Source organism: Mixophyes fleayi, chromosome 6, assembly GCF_038048845.1.
Source record: "Mixophyes fleayi isolate aMixFle1 chromosome 6, aMixFle1.hap1, whole genome shotgun sequence".
NCBI classification, from domain to species: Eukaryota; Metazoa; Chordata; class Amphibia; order Anura; family Limnodynastidae; genus Mixophyes; species Mixophyes fleayi.
Genome location: NC_134407.1, coordinates 161,819,388 through 161,837,734, shown reverse-complemented (window position 1 = coordinate 161,837,734; position 18,347 = coordinate 161,819,388). Strand labels below are relative to the sequence as shown.

Sequence of the window (18,347 nt, the reverse complement as noted above, 5' to 3'; positions counted from 1 at the left end):
CTCCTGTCTCTGCAACTATAGTTGCAGAGAGAGTGGTGAGTGACAGGGAGGGATCATGTGATCCCTCCACACATGCGCTGTGCAGCTCTGCTCTTCGGAGCAGAGCTGACAGCACTGAAATTTATGATTATGATAATGTATGCACATTAACATGACAAGTTTTCGAAAAAAACTGTTTTTCGGAACTTGTTAGATTGCGAGGAGAAATCACCATACTATTGAATGGTGACTGCTCCCGAAAAAACGAAGAATGCAAAGCTTGCACCTTTCATAAATATGCGGCACACTCCAACTTGCGTTGGAGTTACGGAGAGTGAAACTAACTGTGCTAGCACCACTTCATAAATATGCCTCAATGTGAGTAGTTTGCACCGTTAACCAATCCTAATCTTAGTAAACATATTCTATCCTGTATTTACACTATTTAGTGACTTTTACATTACTAGAAATGGACTATCATGCTGTTCTGACAACGTCCAGTATAATTCTTCAAAAAACTGTTATGGAAAATATTTGCCTCAGTATGCATTTGGTCACATAGGGGCATATTCAATTGTTGGCAAAAACGCCAAAGATCTTCCGACGCGTGCACTATTACCGTCATTACGGTAATAGTGCGTGTAAATACCGTTATTACGGTAGTTTTCTCGCTGTATTTCAGCTCACAGCTTCCTGAACCGCGAGCTGAAATCCAGCTTACTATTACCGTATTAACGGTAATAGTTTTAACGCCGTGGGGATTCCAAACAATTGAACATGCCCCATAATGTTGCTTGTTTCCTGCAGAATTTGGACTTCAGTGTTCCCACATCTACTTCAACCACACCACAAAACACAATTGATTGTCCTCCCAGTTCTATTCGTTTCATAAAATGTGAATTTACAAATATAATGCAAGCTACAGATAGGGAAATCAAAATCATAATTCTTTAGATTGTATTACATCTCTACCTTCCATTAATATATATAAGAAAAACATATTGTAATACAATAGGCCTGTACATTATACCGTACGTGGGAATTTACTGTGAGGTAAAACCTGGGGAAAGGTAATGCAAAATCAGGTAAATGCATCTGGTATCAAGAAGATCATAAAAATTTGTAAAATTGGGAATTTAAAACAGTGGTCGAAATCCGTACATGTATAATACGTGCAAGTGTGTAACGTAATGGTGTCTGGCATACACATACAAGCTGACACTTGTCTCCTTCCCGCCCAGACGCGCTTCCTCCCATCTCTCGCACTGCTCGTTTGTACAGCCGGCTGACGTCATCGCCGTCCCTATGGTGACGGTGAGGTCACCCCCCCTGTCCCCAGGGGGAAGCCGCCATTCCCGCTCTGACAGGCGGGGCTTGTAGGAAGCGGAAGTGGGGCTGGAACGGAAGTAGAACGGCATTGAATCCGCAGGAGAGGTGACAGAGAGGAAGCTGTGCTCGCCCTGATTTCTATCGAAGCATTATCACCGGACCGCGGCTTTCAGGTGCGAGTGCCCGGGGCTCAGGGGGACATTGGGCAGAGGGGATGGGGGAGGTGAAGACATCCGGGCGCTCAGGACACCTGGGGACTCGCCTCGCACAAGGGCGGGGATCATAGCGGCCTGTTCTAAGTAATCTCAATCCTGGGCGCCCTATCATCGACCATGACACAGTCATCTCCTATACCATCGAGTAATGCGGCCTGGCGCAGTATCGAGCCTTCCCCTCCCGCTGTGCCCAGGATCCAGGCACAATACCGGGGAGTCTTGTCATCCGTGTCCTAGCGATCTGTCTTGGGTCTAATCCATCATTATAATTATATACGACCTCCAGTGTAATGCAACATAAAGACCGTTCATCGAATAATACTGGAATGTGTGTGCCTATGGCAGCATGTCTCCTTCTCTATGTGCTCTTGCTTTCTAATCATGAGGGTTATTAATATTACGCAAATGAGAGCATGGATTCCTGTCTGTGTCTGTCATCGTGTTAATTCCACATGTACTTTTCCATGAGCTCGTACAGGCCATTAAGATGGTGCAATTTTTTTTCTAATATATTCCCAGTATGAATATTTAATGAAAGCATCGATATTTCAATATGACACTAAAGAATATGGATTCTACTCTTTGGGCCTTATTAATAAAACTCATTTTCCTGCTGTTCTTTCCTACATAACAGGTCATTTTATGGTTTAATGCATTTCTAGACAGGACATTGTAGTTTCTGAATTTGTGCATCATTAATTTACATTTTATGTCAGAAGTGATATATCTTTGTCTATTGTTGCAGTAAGATGGAATATCAAGCCTTCCATGTTTTGTCAGGAAAAATGCAAGCAGCACAATAGAAGTAGACCTAGCAATTGCCTATTGCTTTCTATTCCTGATCAGCTGACTGCTAATTGCATGCATGTCACTAGAAAATCCTCTCAGTCAGTGGAGCTAATTGCTTTTGATCCATACTATATAAATCCATGGACTAAAATTATCACGTCAGCTCCACATATACGGGTATAAATGGTCCATTAACACCTTTATTTTAAATAAATTATGAATTTAGCACTTAAAAATGTAAATAGAATGTTCTGTGTTTATAATTTATTTTGCTTTTCTAATATGAGAGGAAAAAATATTGCAACCTTTTATTCTACTAAAATAAAAATTACAACTTTGTATATAGGTAAGATTAGTGGCAAAATAAATGGTAAATTTATCCAATTCATGAAATAATATACATCTCTCCAAATATTTACATGAAAAATGGTAGTGTTAACAACCCCCCTCCCCCTCCAAAAAAACAAACAAAAAAAAAAACACCCTATAAGTGCCTGTAAAGGTTTGTGGAGAAAGTGAGAGCTCCAAAAACAAAAGTCAAGGTGGAATGCACCCACCTTAGCAGCTAGACAGCAATATTCTATCTGGCTAACAAGCTGCATATACAAAAGCAGTAAATATGTATTTGAAGCACATAGGATAGTAAAATAGTATATGAAATTGTCCAATGTTGAGTTCCATTCATTGCAAACTAAGGAGAATTTCTATAAAAAAATAAAATTATTTAATCTTTTTATATTTGCAGAATTCTTTTTATTTCACAGATGTGACTCTTCCAACATTTGGACTGGTTAATTAAATTAGCACTTTAACATTTATAATGATCTGTTAAAGGTTTTACATGCGATTTATCATTGTCGACTAATAAAAACTTCTTGTAAAATAATTTCTATCCCACTCAATTTGTCCTCTAGAGAGTTCAGCAAGAACTGCACCAAGTTTGCTTATACCTTGGCTATGGCCCACTTTGTTATCCAAACCTGGTGGCATGATTTTTCAGTGTATTTCCATGCTGATAATGCAGTGTTACTTTCTAGGAAGTAAAATTGGGGAAAATAATTAATTAAAAATACTCCCCACAGTTTGGCTGTCCTATACAGATTTTTAGCTGCTTAGTCTGGTGGTCTAATAGTCATGGCAAGAGAGAAAATGTTTTTTTGTTTTTTTTTATCAAGAGCAACTGAAACTAGACAGTATTTAATTCTCTACAGGTTGTCCATTCTTCCATGTAGTAGTCTTTATTGGAGTGTCTGATCTGTGCACCCACTGAGCACAGTTTATACAGCATAATATATAGAAGCAAGTGTATATATCTGCCGTATATCTGCTTAAAAAAATCCATTACTGCAAGATTTTCACTACTCAAATCTTATTTCCTCCCACTTGCATCACATAACGTTTCTAAATGCTTTCCCTGGAAGAGTATATAACCAAAGTCATTTCACACCTAGCTATGAGGAGCACATCGAATAATGAAAGACTTGTTTCTGTTTGAGATGTCAACATTACTGTTTGCTTAACTGCTTAAATTGTTATTTATTCTAAACAGAAAACAATGATTTGTATCAAAATTCCTTTAGGTATATTTTCCAACATGTTTGCAAGAATAGTGTGAGAATGAGCATCTCAAAAATTTAGGCTCATTCACATATGTGCAGGGAAATGGATAATACTGCATGAAAATGCAGTTTATTGATGCATTATTCATGTGTTGTGCTTATTTATTTTTATTGTTTTTACATTTGAGCATGTGTATTAACCACTAATTTCAGAAAGTAAAAAAGCGTATTACACACCAAAAGATGCAGTTTCCGTTCAACTCACTATAAGCCCCAACATTTATTGTACTTGCACCAGCTCATGGAAAGTAGGTCTTGATGCATTTTTACAATGCAGTGATGGGAGCATTACTATGTCATCTTCTGTACTAATTTTAATGCACTTTTCATGTGTGCATTTGTGAAAGGCGAAGAAAAACATAGGTGTGAATGAGTCCTTCAGTACACACAAGATCTGAGCAGCAGCCTGGCATCTGTCACATGACTTCCTCTCACTTTAATGGTCATGTTGCCTCTAGTGGTTACAAATACAATTAGAAAAGCAGAGTTGTTTTTTTAATTTATTTTTTGTATATGATCTAAATACATTTCTCAACTACACAGGCTAGTGTCACTGGAAAGCAAGTTTTGTTTTTTTTTTTTTGTTTTTTTGCAAAATAGGGTAGACACAGTATAGTTTTGATAGTATGATGCGTTTTAAATTCAAATAATTTGGTTTTTAATAACCAGTCCTATCCTCCCCCCACCCCCTATTCATTGAAGCAACAGTGGTCAGCGTTTGGTTATTATACCTGTACAGTTTTTTTGCTCTACTCCTTTACAGGTATGAGACACACAAGGTCATGCTTGACCACTTAAATTTCAGCCGATTTACATGCTGACTTAATTGTATTTATATGGCAGTAGCCAATCATAATGAGTCTCTGCTGTTTTCTTCACTCATCAGTTATTATGCAAACATAGCCCTTATTTGTAAATAAAATAGGATGTTTTGTTACTGAAGTTATAATGCAAAGAATAAATAAAGCTGAATGTTGAGGCAGTCCTAAGGTAGCTTCCTGGGTATTGCCCCACAGCAGGCCTCTACAGCATTGATTAACTCAACTTGATGTATCACTTAAAACCCCCATTTTTACATTGCTTTATTTTATATTTTCACATAATTATCTTTTTATTAGTATAATGCATGTCATCAATAAACAAACTTTATTTTTCTTACACTAATTTTTCCCTGCATTTTACAATCAAATAATTATCCATGTACAATATTTTATACTGTCATGATGGCGTGGAGATTTTTTTTTATTTTCTTTAGTTGCTGCAAGTAGTTCATTTTGTAGTGATGCAAAGTTGCACAATACCGTATATATAATATTTATTTATGGTTGTTCAAATTACAATAAGACTTTATTTTTTATTTATTTTTTTATATATGGAACGTCCGCCTTGGTTATTAACTTTACATGCTGCAATACACTGTAGCACATTAGATTCCTCAGCAGTAAATCGTGTGAGCTTTAGTAAAGTCTAGGGTGTGTTTTTATATTTTTTTCCCTCGTTTCACCATTTTGTTTCCTGCGCCTTTTATAAATGTACAATAGGTGTTTGTCTAATATTTCTTGAATCATAAAGCGATATCTTAATATCAATGAAATCATTCAAGGAATGTCACAAGCACTGGAAAGCACTAATAATCTGTTAAACAGAATATTGAAGTCACCTGTGTGACTAAACATGAATTAATACACAATTTGTCTCTTTACAATAGAACTCATCATGGACAAGTGTGAACTGGTACAGAAGGCCAAACTGGCTGAACAGGCTGAGCGCTATGATGATATGGCTGCAGCCATGAAGGCTGTCACCGAGCAGGGTGGTGAGCTCTCTAATGAAGAGAGGAACCTGCTCTCTGTTGCCTACAAAAATGTTGTAGGGGCTCGCCGGTCCTCCTGGCGTGTGATCTCCAGCATTGAGCAAAAGACTGAGGGCAACGAGAAGAAGCAACAGATGGCACGTGAATACCGTGAAAGGATTGAGACGGAGCTGACCGAAATCTGCACAGATGTTCTGGTAATTTTCTCTAACATATAACCCACGAAGTTCAAAAAATATTAAAGCTCTTAAGGCCAGTGGCTAAATGTGTCCTTTAACTTTTTGGGCGGGGACTGATGTTGATGTGTTAGTATAGAGTACTATGTAAAATGTTTCCTGTGGTTTTGGTAGCGTAACAAATTCAGAACAAGAATTTTTGTATAAAGCCAAAACCCTACTAGGCGTCAACGTATGTAGATCCCATAAATTTAAAATCTTCAGTGCATAAAGATATTTCTTGGAGAGTTGAAGGCTGCGGATGTTGGTGTGCCACATGGCAGATGCATACATTGCTTAGAAGAGGAATCCGCGGCACTATAAATCTCTTTAAATGTTTAGTAAAATGTCTAGTATATATTATCTAATCTATTGCAATTAGATAGACTTTTAGTGGGGGAATATATTTCATTTCGAAATAGGTGCGATAAGATACTAGAATTTTAGCAATAGCAGGTCAGGCTTGGCTAACCTGTGGCACTCCAGGTGTTGTGAAACTACCAGTCCCAGCATACCCTTCCAGCAATAAGCTGCTATATATTGGCAAAGCATGCTAGGGCTTGTAGTTTCACAACACCTGGAGTGCCACAGGTTAGCCAAGCCTGCAATAGGTACTGTAACTTTTTTCACCATGCTTTTATTTTGATAGTTATGAAATGCTAGATGGTTTGTCTTAATACACTTAAGGTCAATATTTTAATGGTGTTCTAGTTATGTATTTACCCCATTGTGTGTTTTTAAATGATTTGTCTTTCCATTTTGTAGGTATAGAAGGAAATGATTTCTAATGTTTTAAGGGATTCGTTATAGGTTTTGGGGGGATATGTAAAATAGACTTTATCTTCTGTTGACTAACCTTTTGCAATCCAGGAATGATTGGCACATACTTGTGCTTATATAGTTTTCACTTGGGAATATTGCCTGGCATGGGAGTGGTTAATGTGTGCATATTTTTGGTTGCTATGGAAATAATTCTGCACTGTATCTTTTAATAGCATTTGCCTGCTATTGGTTCTATTTGGCATAAGATGAAACTAGTATCAATCCACAGTGAGTTTTTTTTTTTTTTTTCTCATTCTTAATGAAAATGTAACTAGGTATTGTATCTAAAAATAGTGGGTTTTTTTTCCTTCTAATTATAATGGATCTTACTGAGGGTTATTTTTGTATCCTGTTTTGTCCACTACCAGGACAAACTATCTGTGATATAAGATAGATTTAGGGAACTAATTTAGTTTAATTTAAAGGCACATTTCATAAATACAGCTGTTGCTCTTTGATTCATTATTATATTATATATGACATTGGTAGTGACAGAGGAGAGAGAGCACCACACTCAGGACAGTATAAAAACTAAGTGTCCACACACTGGAGGATCATGTCAGTATGTCTCATTTCCTACTATTTTATACTTGTACTTATATACTTATACTTATGTATTAAGAAGCAGTGGCTGGTTGTGCACCTGGTTTGTTATTTAGCAACACCCACAGAAGGTCGTAAGTCTGTTATGGAAGTCCTCTAAAAATATAGTAGCGTGCTCTGCTGATTCATTAATAAACAGCCATGCAATTATCCTGTGTTTTAAAGAATAGTCAATGAGACAAGTTGAAGCGATCCTTTTTATTCCAGGAAATTTAAGTAGGGTACAATAGCAACAGTGCCCTGCAATCATTTGCTCATGACACCAGGGCACTTGTTAACTACTTGTCTACTCCTCCTGTAATTACTTGAACCTTGCATCACTGGCTGCTCCATGTAGCTGGTAAGCAGGTAGTGCATCTGTCCAATAGTCAGCTATCTGGTTAGCTCTCTCCAAGGAGACATCCAGTGATTGTCTACAAGGCACTGTTGCTGGTGTAAACCGTGTCTTAGAGAGCCTTAATGCACCTATTGGTAGACATGATGTTGATGATTAAAGCCGTTTGATCATATGATTTTCAATATTTGAAGTATAGAATTGTCATCAGTTTTTTTTTTTGTTTTTTTTTAGTTTGTTTCCTGGCTTGGCACTTTTATTCTGTTTTTACAAAAAGAAAACATTTTTATTTTGTCTACTGTGATGCAGCATTTTATATTTTTCTTCACTTTAAGACCACAAATATTATCTCGGTAATTAAGGAAACATATGTGTTTACTTATTAGTAGTTTTTATATTCTGCAACAGGATCACCTTCACAAACATATGTCAAATTTCTACTAGCTTCTGGATTTATTTCAGGTAGTGGATCTTGGAGGTATAGATTTTCCAATATAAAGCAAACTTTCAGTACATTATTCCTTTGAAAGGACACTGCACCTAGCCTGTCAAGACTGATAATATAGAGCAATAGCTTTTATATATCCATCTGCTAATATTATTAATAGTTTCTTTATGCAGGGTTGTGTGTGAAGTTCAGTGTCCTTTTTAAAACATTTCATAATAATACCGAATAGTCAAACATTACTCAAACATTTTTAACTGTTAAATCTGGCTGGTTTTTTTTAATCTAATTTTTATTTTCCATGAAGAGCATTTGTGTTAATCATAGGAAATGGGAATTGCGTATTTTAGTTAAATAAGGCACATATGAACCCTAAAGGAGAGGATTCATGTGTTTTTGTTTTTAACAGTTATCTAAAATGTGTCACATATACTGTTGCAGGATCTTCTGGACAAGCATCTGATTGCAAATGCTACACCACCAGAAAGCAAGGTTTTCTACTTGAAGATGAAAGGGGATTATTTTCGGTACCTTTCTGAAGTAGCATCTGGAGACAACAAACAAGGTGAGTTTCTGGGGAACTGGTAAATGAACCCTACAGCACTGGACATCAGAATCCCTACTAATGATACCATGCATTTGTAGTATATATAGACAGTTGCCCCCACCATGCAGCTTTCATTCACCCATTTGTGCTATTTTAAGTGATTGATAACTAGATTTAAATGACATCTTTAGATTGACCATGAAGATGGAATATTTATTACTTTGGAGATCTCAAAGTTAGGCTTCTCAAACATATCGTTAATAAATATGTACTATTCTAAACTGGTTAAAATATGGTAACTTGTCAGCGTGGTGATGGGCAGGTAGTATGCTGCACACATGTAGGGAAGTGTAAACAGTTCTGTTATTTTAGGTACATTGCTCAGCTATGAAATGTCCAGTGGTGGATTTACTTGATCTTTTAAAATATCTGGACTTCAAGCAATTTTCATGCGTTATGATTTTGAAGGTCAATATATGATTAAAATGCAAATTGTTTATTTCACACCTTTCAATCCCCATAGTGTAAAATAAATGACTTTATCTTTGTGTTAACAAATCACCACCAGATTGAATCTTTTTCTCCCACACATCAATTTTAAAAATGACAAGTTCCTCTTCTAAATATTGTGTGATACTTGGAGGTAATAAACAGTTGTTGGACTTGTGATAAACATTTCTTACCCAGACTGGTCAGGTAAGATAGTTGACTTTGCTTGTAAAAATCTGTTTGCTTCCCTCTTAATTATCCAATCTAGTGTTGAACACATAATGGCCACATTTAGAACAATCTTTTCCTTTTAAATATTTTAGCGTATCGTCATGCAGTAAATTGCATGGAGAAAGACTGAATAGTAAAACGGAGGGGTTACATCACTTGCACACATTTACAGAGCTTACAACAGACCTCAATTACAGCACATTTTGTAACAAGCTGGTTACATTGATCAAGGGGGAGTGGGTTTAAAATACAGTAGTTTGAACATTAGAGAATTTTTTCGGAGGAGGGGGGCAGATGTGGGAAGGGGTTAGAACAATTTTTTTTATTCGACTGTGACCCCCACATACACACTTTCAGTCTTGTGAACTACAACCCTGCAAAAAACAGGAGGTGAGCTTTAAGACTTGCATGTCTTGGAAAAGAAAATGAAGTTGGTTTGCTTGTTTTTTTATTTAAAGGTATACTACAGAATTTATACATTACAATGCACTCTTGTAAGTGGTTTTTGACCTTGCTCATGTGCCCTTGCTTTGAGGAATTAAGTCCTTATTGTTATCTCCCTGCATAGCACAATATCGTGTTTTGAAGCCCTTACATGAGTTGCTTAATTGCAATACTTATTGGTGGAGAATAAACAGATTAGTAAGCAGTTTCCTCCATGTGAAAAGTAACCAATGCAATCCAGGGACAGAGCTTCAGGCACAATATGCTATGCAGCCGAGTAGGGAAAGAACAATGTGGAGAAATGAATTCCCTGATGCAAGAGCTATGATTCACTGAGCAAGGTCAGACAACCCTTCCAAGTAGCTGTAAGCTTCATCTGACAACGAGCTCCTATGCAGATATGGTAGACCAACATGCTGCTCTCCAGTCTTGTAGCACTTTCAGTAGTTTGCAGGTGGATATTTTTTTTAATTTTTTTTTTAACTGCAGCACTGTCCCTTTTGACGACTTTACTTCATATCTTTAATTGACTGCTACCCAATTCTGGAACACCAATGTGGAAGATGTATGTACCTTGCAAATTCCAATGCTGTCATTATCTTTGCTTTGTAGGTACTGTATCCAGCTCTCAACAGTCTTATCAGGAAGCTTTTGAAATTAGTAAGAGTGAGATGCAGCCAACACATCCTATTCGACTTGGACTGGCTCTAAACTTCTCAGTGTTTTATTATGAAATTCTTAACTCTCCGGAAAAGGCCTGCAGTCTAGCAAAATCAGTAAGTGTTTATTGCCTATACATTTTTTTTTTTTTCTTCAAATGTGTGCTGCCTTAAACTAGTGTTATCAAATATGTATTCCCCATGGACTGCAAGCATTGCAATGTTTCAGTATAACAATGTTGAACAGCATCTGCATATCATGTTTTCAATATTAATACATTGGCAAGCTTTAGAAAGTTTGTGAAAGCAAATAACTCTTGTTCTGGTCCACTCAGATATTGCAGAGTTGAATTATATAAATACAATACTTGTCCACAATTGAATATTTCTTTCTTTACAGGCATTTGATGAGGCAATAGCTGAACTGGACACATTGAATGAGGAGTCCTATAAAGACAGCACTCTTATCATGCAGCTACTAAGGGACAATCTTACAGTAAGTGAAATCCTAGTGGATCTCAGAATGAACAAAACCTTAGATCTCCTATTTGACCTGGTCCCGGCCAAGTCTTGTGCAAGACACCTGCAGCCCTGTACACGAATATTTCATATACATAAAATGAAGGGGGTGGGGGTAATTATCATCATTTTTTTTCCTGTTAAACTTGCTAATGTTGCTTATGAAATGGAGACTGTCATTTTCTAAGAAGCCTGGTAGCCAGTAGTCATAGACTGAGAAAAGGGATAATAAATTTGGCAGGGCCAAAAGTTGTACGGGGAGAGACAAGTCCTCAAAATAGAAATATATAATTAGGGGTTCCCAAGTTCACCCTGTTAAGTCATTGGCTGGCATATGCCCTCTTGCAACTGCCTTTTTTTGTCAAAGCTATTTTTTTTGATCATTGGGAAAAAATTTTTCCCAGTATGTGACTGATCTCTGGAAACAGTTGTATCCAATATAGAGAGCACAGCAAAGATGTGTTCAATCATAAAGCAATGAAAATAAATAACTGTGTGGTGATATATATGCACTTGTGAAAAACACATTTGAAAGGCTGCATGTACAAGGCAATAGGAAGTTGAAAACGGACAATCCATTTTTCAAGATATATGGATTATTTACGGTTTGTACTTAGTGCGTTTTTTATTTGCTTACAACTTTTTTCAAGTGCTAAGTTTTGGATGCACTGTATTCAAACTGGTAAAAAGGTCAAAGATCATTTCACTACTTGTGTATACCTGTCAACCTGAGCCATTTAACAGTAATATTCTGCTCCTGATTTTTCAGGTTTATTTTACATCTCCAGTAACATGAACTGAATTACAAAATGTTTAAAGGCGTTTTTAATAGCAATCTACTTTAGAACAACTTTTTTCAGTTAGAGTGAGGAAAAGCAGGAACAAAATATTACCTTCAAGTGGCTTGGGTTTGCAGCTTTGCTATTAAAAAAAAAATTACTAGTAGTGGATATACTACTTGGATGAGGTTTGCTTCTTGTTTGTGTGTAGTCTGAAAAAAGTTTTTGAACCTCAGAATTTTGTAACTTTACAGTACAAAAATGAAGTTTGTACCATGTCAATTTTTAGAGGCACTTCAACATAAAAAAAACAAAACATGGCCAGTCCTGGCTTTTACCTACTTATGTACAATATTCAAACAATTTGGAATGCAAATAGCACAATATTTGCAATACCACAAAACAAATTTAATTGCATCCAAATTCAAACATCTAATGAAAACCTCTACTGCAAAATGATAATATATACCCATAGTGCATAAAAGTAATCATATTTCAGTGTTCAAAAGCTCATTCATTTCCTGAAGTGGTTAGTCCCTTTAAATTCCTAGTGAATTAGAGTTGATATTTTTACACATTATATATACTTTAGTTTGTATGTCTCTGATTGCTATTGTTGGGTTATAGCTGCCATATAAACTCCTGGAAGCCTTTCAGTGCCACGCTGAATAGTTGCAGGCTTGGATAATGCATATTTTTTCCACTGGCACTATATGCAGATTGTACAACCACTGCAAAGTTAAAGTATAATCAATTCTATAAGTAGAAGAATTTGTAATTGGCCAGATCGGTGTAAGGACCCTGAGGGGAGTATATATTGGAGAATAGAAGCAATGGTAGACTTGCATATGTTACAGTAGTGAGACTTGAATCACTGGCAAGACCATGTGATATGAGAACTAATGTACTGTCTGTCTTACAGCTATGGACCTCAGAACACCAGAGCGAGGAGGCTGATAACGTAGAGGGAGACAACTAACAACTGCCACGCATCAATTTTTATTTTTTAGTTCTTGGGTTTTTTGGTTTTTTTTTTTGTTCACCGTCACTCTGTATTGTATATCCCTCTTTGTGCAACCAGTAAAGAGAATAGTACATCGACTTTCACAACCTCCATGTAGCAGAACAATTTGTGAATTAAGGAAAATTGCAGGTGTTTTACAGGAGAAATGCATGCTAACATTTATGTATATGATAATTTACATTTATATCATATATATGATTTAAAAATGTAATTGTCTTTATTTTTAACTGAACACTGTGATTACGGGGTTTTGTTACTAAAATAATTCTAGATGAGAGGTTTTTTTTCCATTCAAGAGTACAGCCTATTTTAGGACAAAAAGTCGAAGTACAATTCTGCACCTGTTTTACAGGATCTTAGTGACCATACTGTAACCCTTGGAATGAATTGGGTTCATACCATGGTGTTTTGGGGTTTTGTTCCTGTAACGATTATATATTTTGATTGACCTAAATGCCACACATTGAACCTAATTTGTAAGCCTGAATATAATCAAGTCTTGTTTTTGAATATTTAGTCTTGTTGAGTTTTTGAATTGGTGTTATGCACACTTTTGCCACTATATGTGTAAAAGGAAAAAGAAAATTACAATTTTTATTACACACATCAGGGGCTCTAAACAAAAGCATACTGTAAAATACAACTATATTGGTTATAATCGTTGCTAATAGAATGACTGTCAGATTCTAAAAGAAAAAACAAAGTGTGTTCATGGTCTTCCCATCATTATTTTGTTGTGGAGTATCTTAGAAATCTAGTCTTTATTTCTATCTTTTTGGCCACAGTATTTTAACTGTTTACATTTTTTTTTTTAATTAAAGTAATCACTCATTGTACTGCTTGCCCTTCCTGGTGATTTTTCCAAATCTTCAGTCTATTAAACACATTACTTATGCATGGCCTAGTTTGGTTGAGATCCTTCCCAAAAAGTTTATACACCTTAATCATGTTGCTTTCCATTAACCTAATTTGGAGATCTTGATAAAAAAAAAATATTCATCAAAAATATTCTAGATACATTTTTTTGCAGTAACAAATGACATTGTTAAATTGTATTAATGCGCAGAGTACTGTATTCAGTTAGTCACTGTTTAGGATGTCACAGCATTATTCTGACTTTTACATTCCTCTTGGCTGTATCTTTTCTCAATGTCTGTCTGCTTAAAGGCAAGATTCATGCACTGATCTTTAAATCTGAACAAAACGTACAGTTAATACTTGCGCTTTATAAATGCAGTAGTGAATGTGGAACTGAGCCTGTCTGTATATCTGGTAGCTCTTTATTTTTTTATTATTATTATTGCTTTGTTTTTACTGACCAGTATTCTGCCTAAGGTTTGCTTCTGTGTTGGTTTGATTACCTAGCACACACGTGGTTGTGAAAATGTAGTCTAGCGCAAAAAAAAAAGCAAAAAAAAAACTGGTTATTGATGTACTCAAATTTGTGTATGTATTTTCAACAGTTCTAGTTTCACCCTACACAGAATAATCAGGAACATGTAACAATTCAAGAGCAAAATAAATAATCCATGTTATCAGTTCAGTGTGTTCTGTTATATTCACTGAGCAGTTGTGATGTCAATACAATGATGAATGTGCAGTTTGTGGAGCAGAGTTCATTTTCAATCCCAGTCAACAGGCCATGTTTTGATAATTTCCTTTGTACATGGTATCCATTCAAATTGGTACATAATTATCAGGTTTCCCAGCAGTGAAATCACAACCCCCCCCCCCCCCCAACCAACCAACCAACCAAACAAGAAAAACACAAACATGTGTCAATGATTATGGTGCCTGTTCTCACATAGGGAAAATCATGACTGGAGGAGCAGCCTGCAGTTTTCTGTGGCTGCCAAGTCTTTTTCCTTTTTTTTCTTTTTTTTTTTTTTTTTTCAGTCATAGTAAAAAGTACGACTGCCGGCTACCTCTTTTTGATATCGAACAGCCATTTGGCATTATAATGGACACTGGTTAGCTGTTGGGCATTAATAGAGAAGAGATGCAGCAAGCATTCCAGTACCAGTCACTCTGGCTGTAAGAGATGACAGAGGCTGGCAGCAGCACTTAAAGCTTTTGAAGACTGAATTGCAAATTAGCGGCAGACATAGAATCGGCATCCGAAAACTGCAAAGTAGGTGTACTTATGCTGGTTACTGGTGAAATAGGTGCTGCATTACATATTTGTCACATTTACCATAATTGTATGCTACATTTGACCAACAGCAATTTTAAAGGGACCAGGAACAAACGTGCAGAGTCAACTGGCTGGTGGAATTGTTTGAACACTTTATCGTTTTGGTGGATGACTTATTCTTTAACTAGACTGTTGCTTGTCGGGCTTTTTTTGCTTTTGTGATATCCAATTGATGCAAATAGTGTTTCCATATAAAGAAGTACTAATCGAATGGACTAAAGTCAAGATAAAACCACAAAATGGATCTTAGGAATTAACTTTTTTTTTCACAGAGTAGGTAAAATGTTCTTTATAAATAGTTTATCTTTTTATAAGATACAAGGTGAATTAAGTTGGAATTCTGGATGCCAGACGTGTAAAAACATAATTGCAACATTTACAGTTTTGTACATAGAAATGTGCTCTGGGCAGTGCCATAAAAGCAGTACTTTAAATCCCTAAAGGAATTTATCGCCCAATGAAAACATTTTTAACATGTTTGTATATTTGCATCTTAATGAGACTTTTCTTGTTGTTTTCCAGTATCATCTCTTACTTGATCACTTAACTATTATTCCCCCTCCCAAACACACTGTTATAGACATGCCTATGCTTGCCTGTAAGCTTATTAATGAACACTGGATGATCCTTCTCAGAACTTAAAGTACCTGATCTCTACCAATTGGCTAAACAATAGCACAGATACTACATGTAATTGTCTGCATTATAATGGTATTTCCACATATTTCACATTTTTGGAAATGAGGTAAGTTATTCCAGGAGTAAATTCATGGCTCAAGTGCTTTGTCACATGTTGAGATCAGAGTGGAATGCCTTGAAAACGTGCTCTGAAAACATTCCAGTACCTGCAATACACTCTGGGACAGTTGTAGGAGTGTGACTTGTTTAAGTGGTCTGACTGCTCAAATGAGTTTGAGCTAGATTGTGGGATTTAGGGTGGTGTTACACCAGGTGGAAAAGTATAGTGTTCCGAAGAGCTTAATTGCTGGATTGATGACACTGCATGAGAATGATTCATCTCTGAAAAAAAACTGACCAATGAAAGATGCTGTTGGATCGTGGCTGTAATGAAATTGGAAGCAGACACTCCTTTAGAACCCACTTCATTGCCACCAAGCTTAATGGTGACCTTACCAACCCAACCTCCCTTGTTTTATGGGTACATGACAGATGTAATACATACAGAGAGGTAAGAGAACCCTGCTCGCAAGCTTACAATATATGGGACAATAAGAGTTTGAAACACGAGGGCATGTGCTACATCATATTGCACACTGGACCAGCTAGAATGCAAATGTAAAAGTATTGAATGGGCTGTGTGATCAATCACACAGCAATGTTGGTCAGAGGGTTGTTGTCTTGTGTTTAGCTGTGTAGAGGGTAGTAATAGGGTAACGTAAGGAGATTAAGATGGTAGTTGAGGAATATCCTAAGCTTGCCTGAAGAGGGGTTTTCAGAGAACTCTTGAAGACTAGAGGAAAGTCTTACTGTGCGAGGGAGGGAATTCAACAAAGTGGGTGCAGCCCGAAAAAAGTCCTGTAACCGGGAATAGGAGGATGTGATGAGAGTGGAAAAGAGACGCAGATCTTATGCAGAATGGAGGTGTCAAGTTGGGAGATATATTGAGACAAGTGAGGAAATGTATGTCGGTGCGATTTTGTTGACTGCCTTGTATGTTAGAAGAATATTATATTGGATTCGTTGAAATACAGGCAACCAATGTAGAGACTGACAATGTGGCTCAGCAGAGGAAGAACGATTTGCAAGGAAAATAAATCTAGCTGCTGCGTGCAAAATAGATTTTAGGGGTTCAAGTCTGACTGGGAAGACCAGTAAGGAGGGAATTGCAATAGTCGATGTGCGAGATGAGTGCATTAATTAAGGTTTTTGCAGTGTCTTGTGTGAGATGTGTGTATTCTGGAAATGTTCTTTATATCTAAATCATGTTACATACATCTAGAGTTTATGTGGGGAATAACTGATAGTTGTGAGTCAAGGATTACATCTAGGTAGCGAGTTTGCGGGGTGGGATTCATGGTCATTTTAGCAATAGAAATGTCGGGCAGGAAGCTTTTGTTTTTTTGGGTGGGAATATTAATTCAGCTTTTGAAAGATTGAGTTTGAGTTGGCGAGTAGACATCCAAGATGAAATGGCAGAAACACAGTTAGTAACGCGAGACAACACAGATGGTGAAAGATCAGGAGAGGATAGATAGATTTGAGTATTATCTGCATAGAGATGATACTGAATTTGTGTGCAAACACATTGGGTGGTAAAGGATCTGATTTTTAATGAAAGAGTGATGATTATCCATTTATGCCCAATCTTAAACCAGTTGGACCATATGTATTCTTTTGATAATGAAGTTAAGAAGTGTGGTCCCTAAAGTAGACTCTTCTATACCTAGCATCCAAAATTACTATTCCTCTTGAGGATACAGAGCTCTAAGAAAAAGCTAATAGACAACACATTTTGAAGAGCATTGAGATTATGCAGAAAGGCAGAGCATTTTTATGTGAAGCATTTTATACTATTGCTTTTTGAGCATAGACAATAGCATCAAGAATGATTGCTAGGAGAGCTCTCTGGTTGTGCACTTGGACAGGAGATTCTTAAAAAAATTGCCTGATCAGTCTTACATTTGCCTGGTCCCTACTTTTTGGGTAAAAGCTGGACATGGTTATACAACAGTTTGCTGGGGACAGTTGCCACTTCAAAGAGGTGAAAAACTATAAGCTAGGGAGACCATATGGTTGACCGAATAAAACAAAACAATCCTTTCTTGTTTTCAGAAAATCCCCAAATGACTATTGTTGGAATCAGCCACCATTTACACAAATAAGGGGGGGGGGGGGGGGTGTGTGGTAGAAAAGCACATTATGCAGACATATGGGTTCACTCTACCACAGATCCATGAATATTGAGTTTCATCAGTATCCCAATGGGAGTTTCTGTCAACCAGGGCAGAATTGGTAACCTTAAAAAATAGTCTACAGATATCAATAGATACACATGCAAATTGTTTTGTTCCTGCAGGCCAAGAAGGCACAGGCTTTTATTTCAGACACTTCCTTGTCAGAAAGTCATCAGGGCATTTGTACACTATTCTTTACTTGAAGTGACTGAACAAGTTTTTCCATACCGGTTATTTCTGCTTCTGGAAGAATTGAGGAAATAAGGAATTAAGATAAGGCCTTATTTGAATGTCATTCTTGTGACAGGGAATACAAAAGGCAGTGTCAGTTGCAGGGCTGCTCAAGTGATATACTATCTTTATCAACATGGCTTTATTTTGAA

At 36.7% G+C, this 18,347-nt stretch overlaps 1 protein-coding gene across 1 annotated transcript; it reads left to right on the top strand.

The window, feature by feature from the left end:
* The first annotated feature begins 1,329 nt into the window (after positions 1–1,329).
* On the top strand, positions 1,330–14,393 carry YWHAB (tyrosine 3-monooxygenase/tryptophan 5-monooxygenase activation protein beta). Its single transcript, XM_075176957.1, has 6 exons — positions 1,330–1,481; positions 5,640–5,941; positions 8,605–8,728; positions 10,487–10,650; positions 10,934–11,029; positions 12,754–14,393. Exons 2-6 carry the CDS (start codon positions 5,648–5,650, stop codon positions 12,808–12,810), a joined length of 735 nt encoding a protein of 244 aa, XP_075033058.1. The 5' UTR covers positions 1,330–1,481; positions 5,640–5,647; the 3' UTR covers positions 12,811–14,393.
* Positions 14,394–18,347: the final 3,954 nt, after the last annotated feature.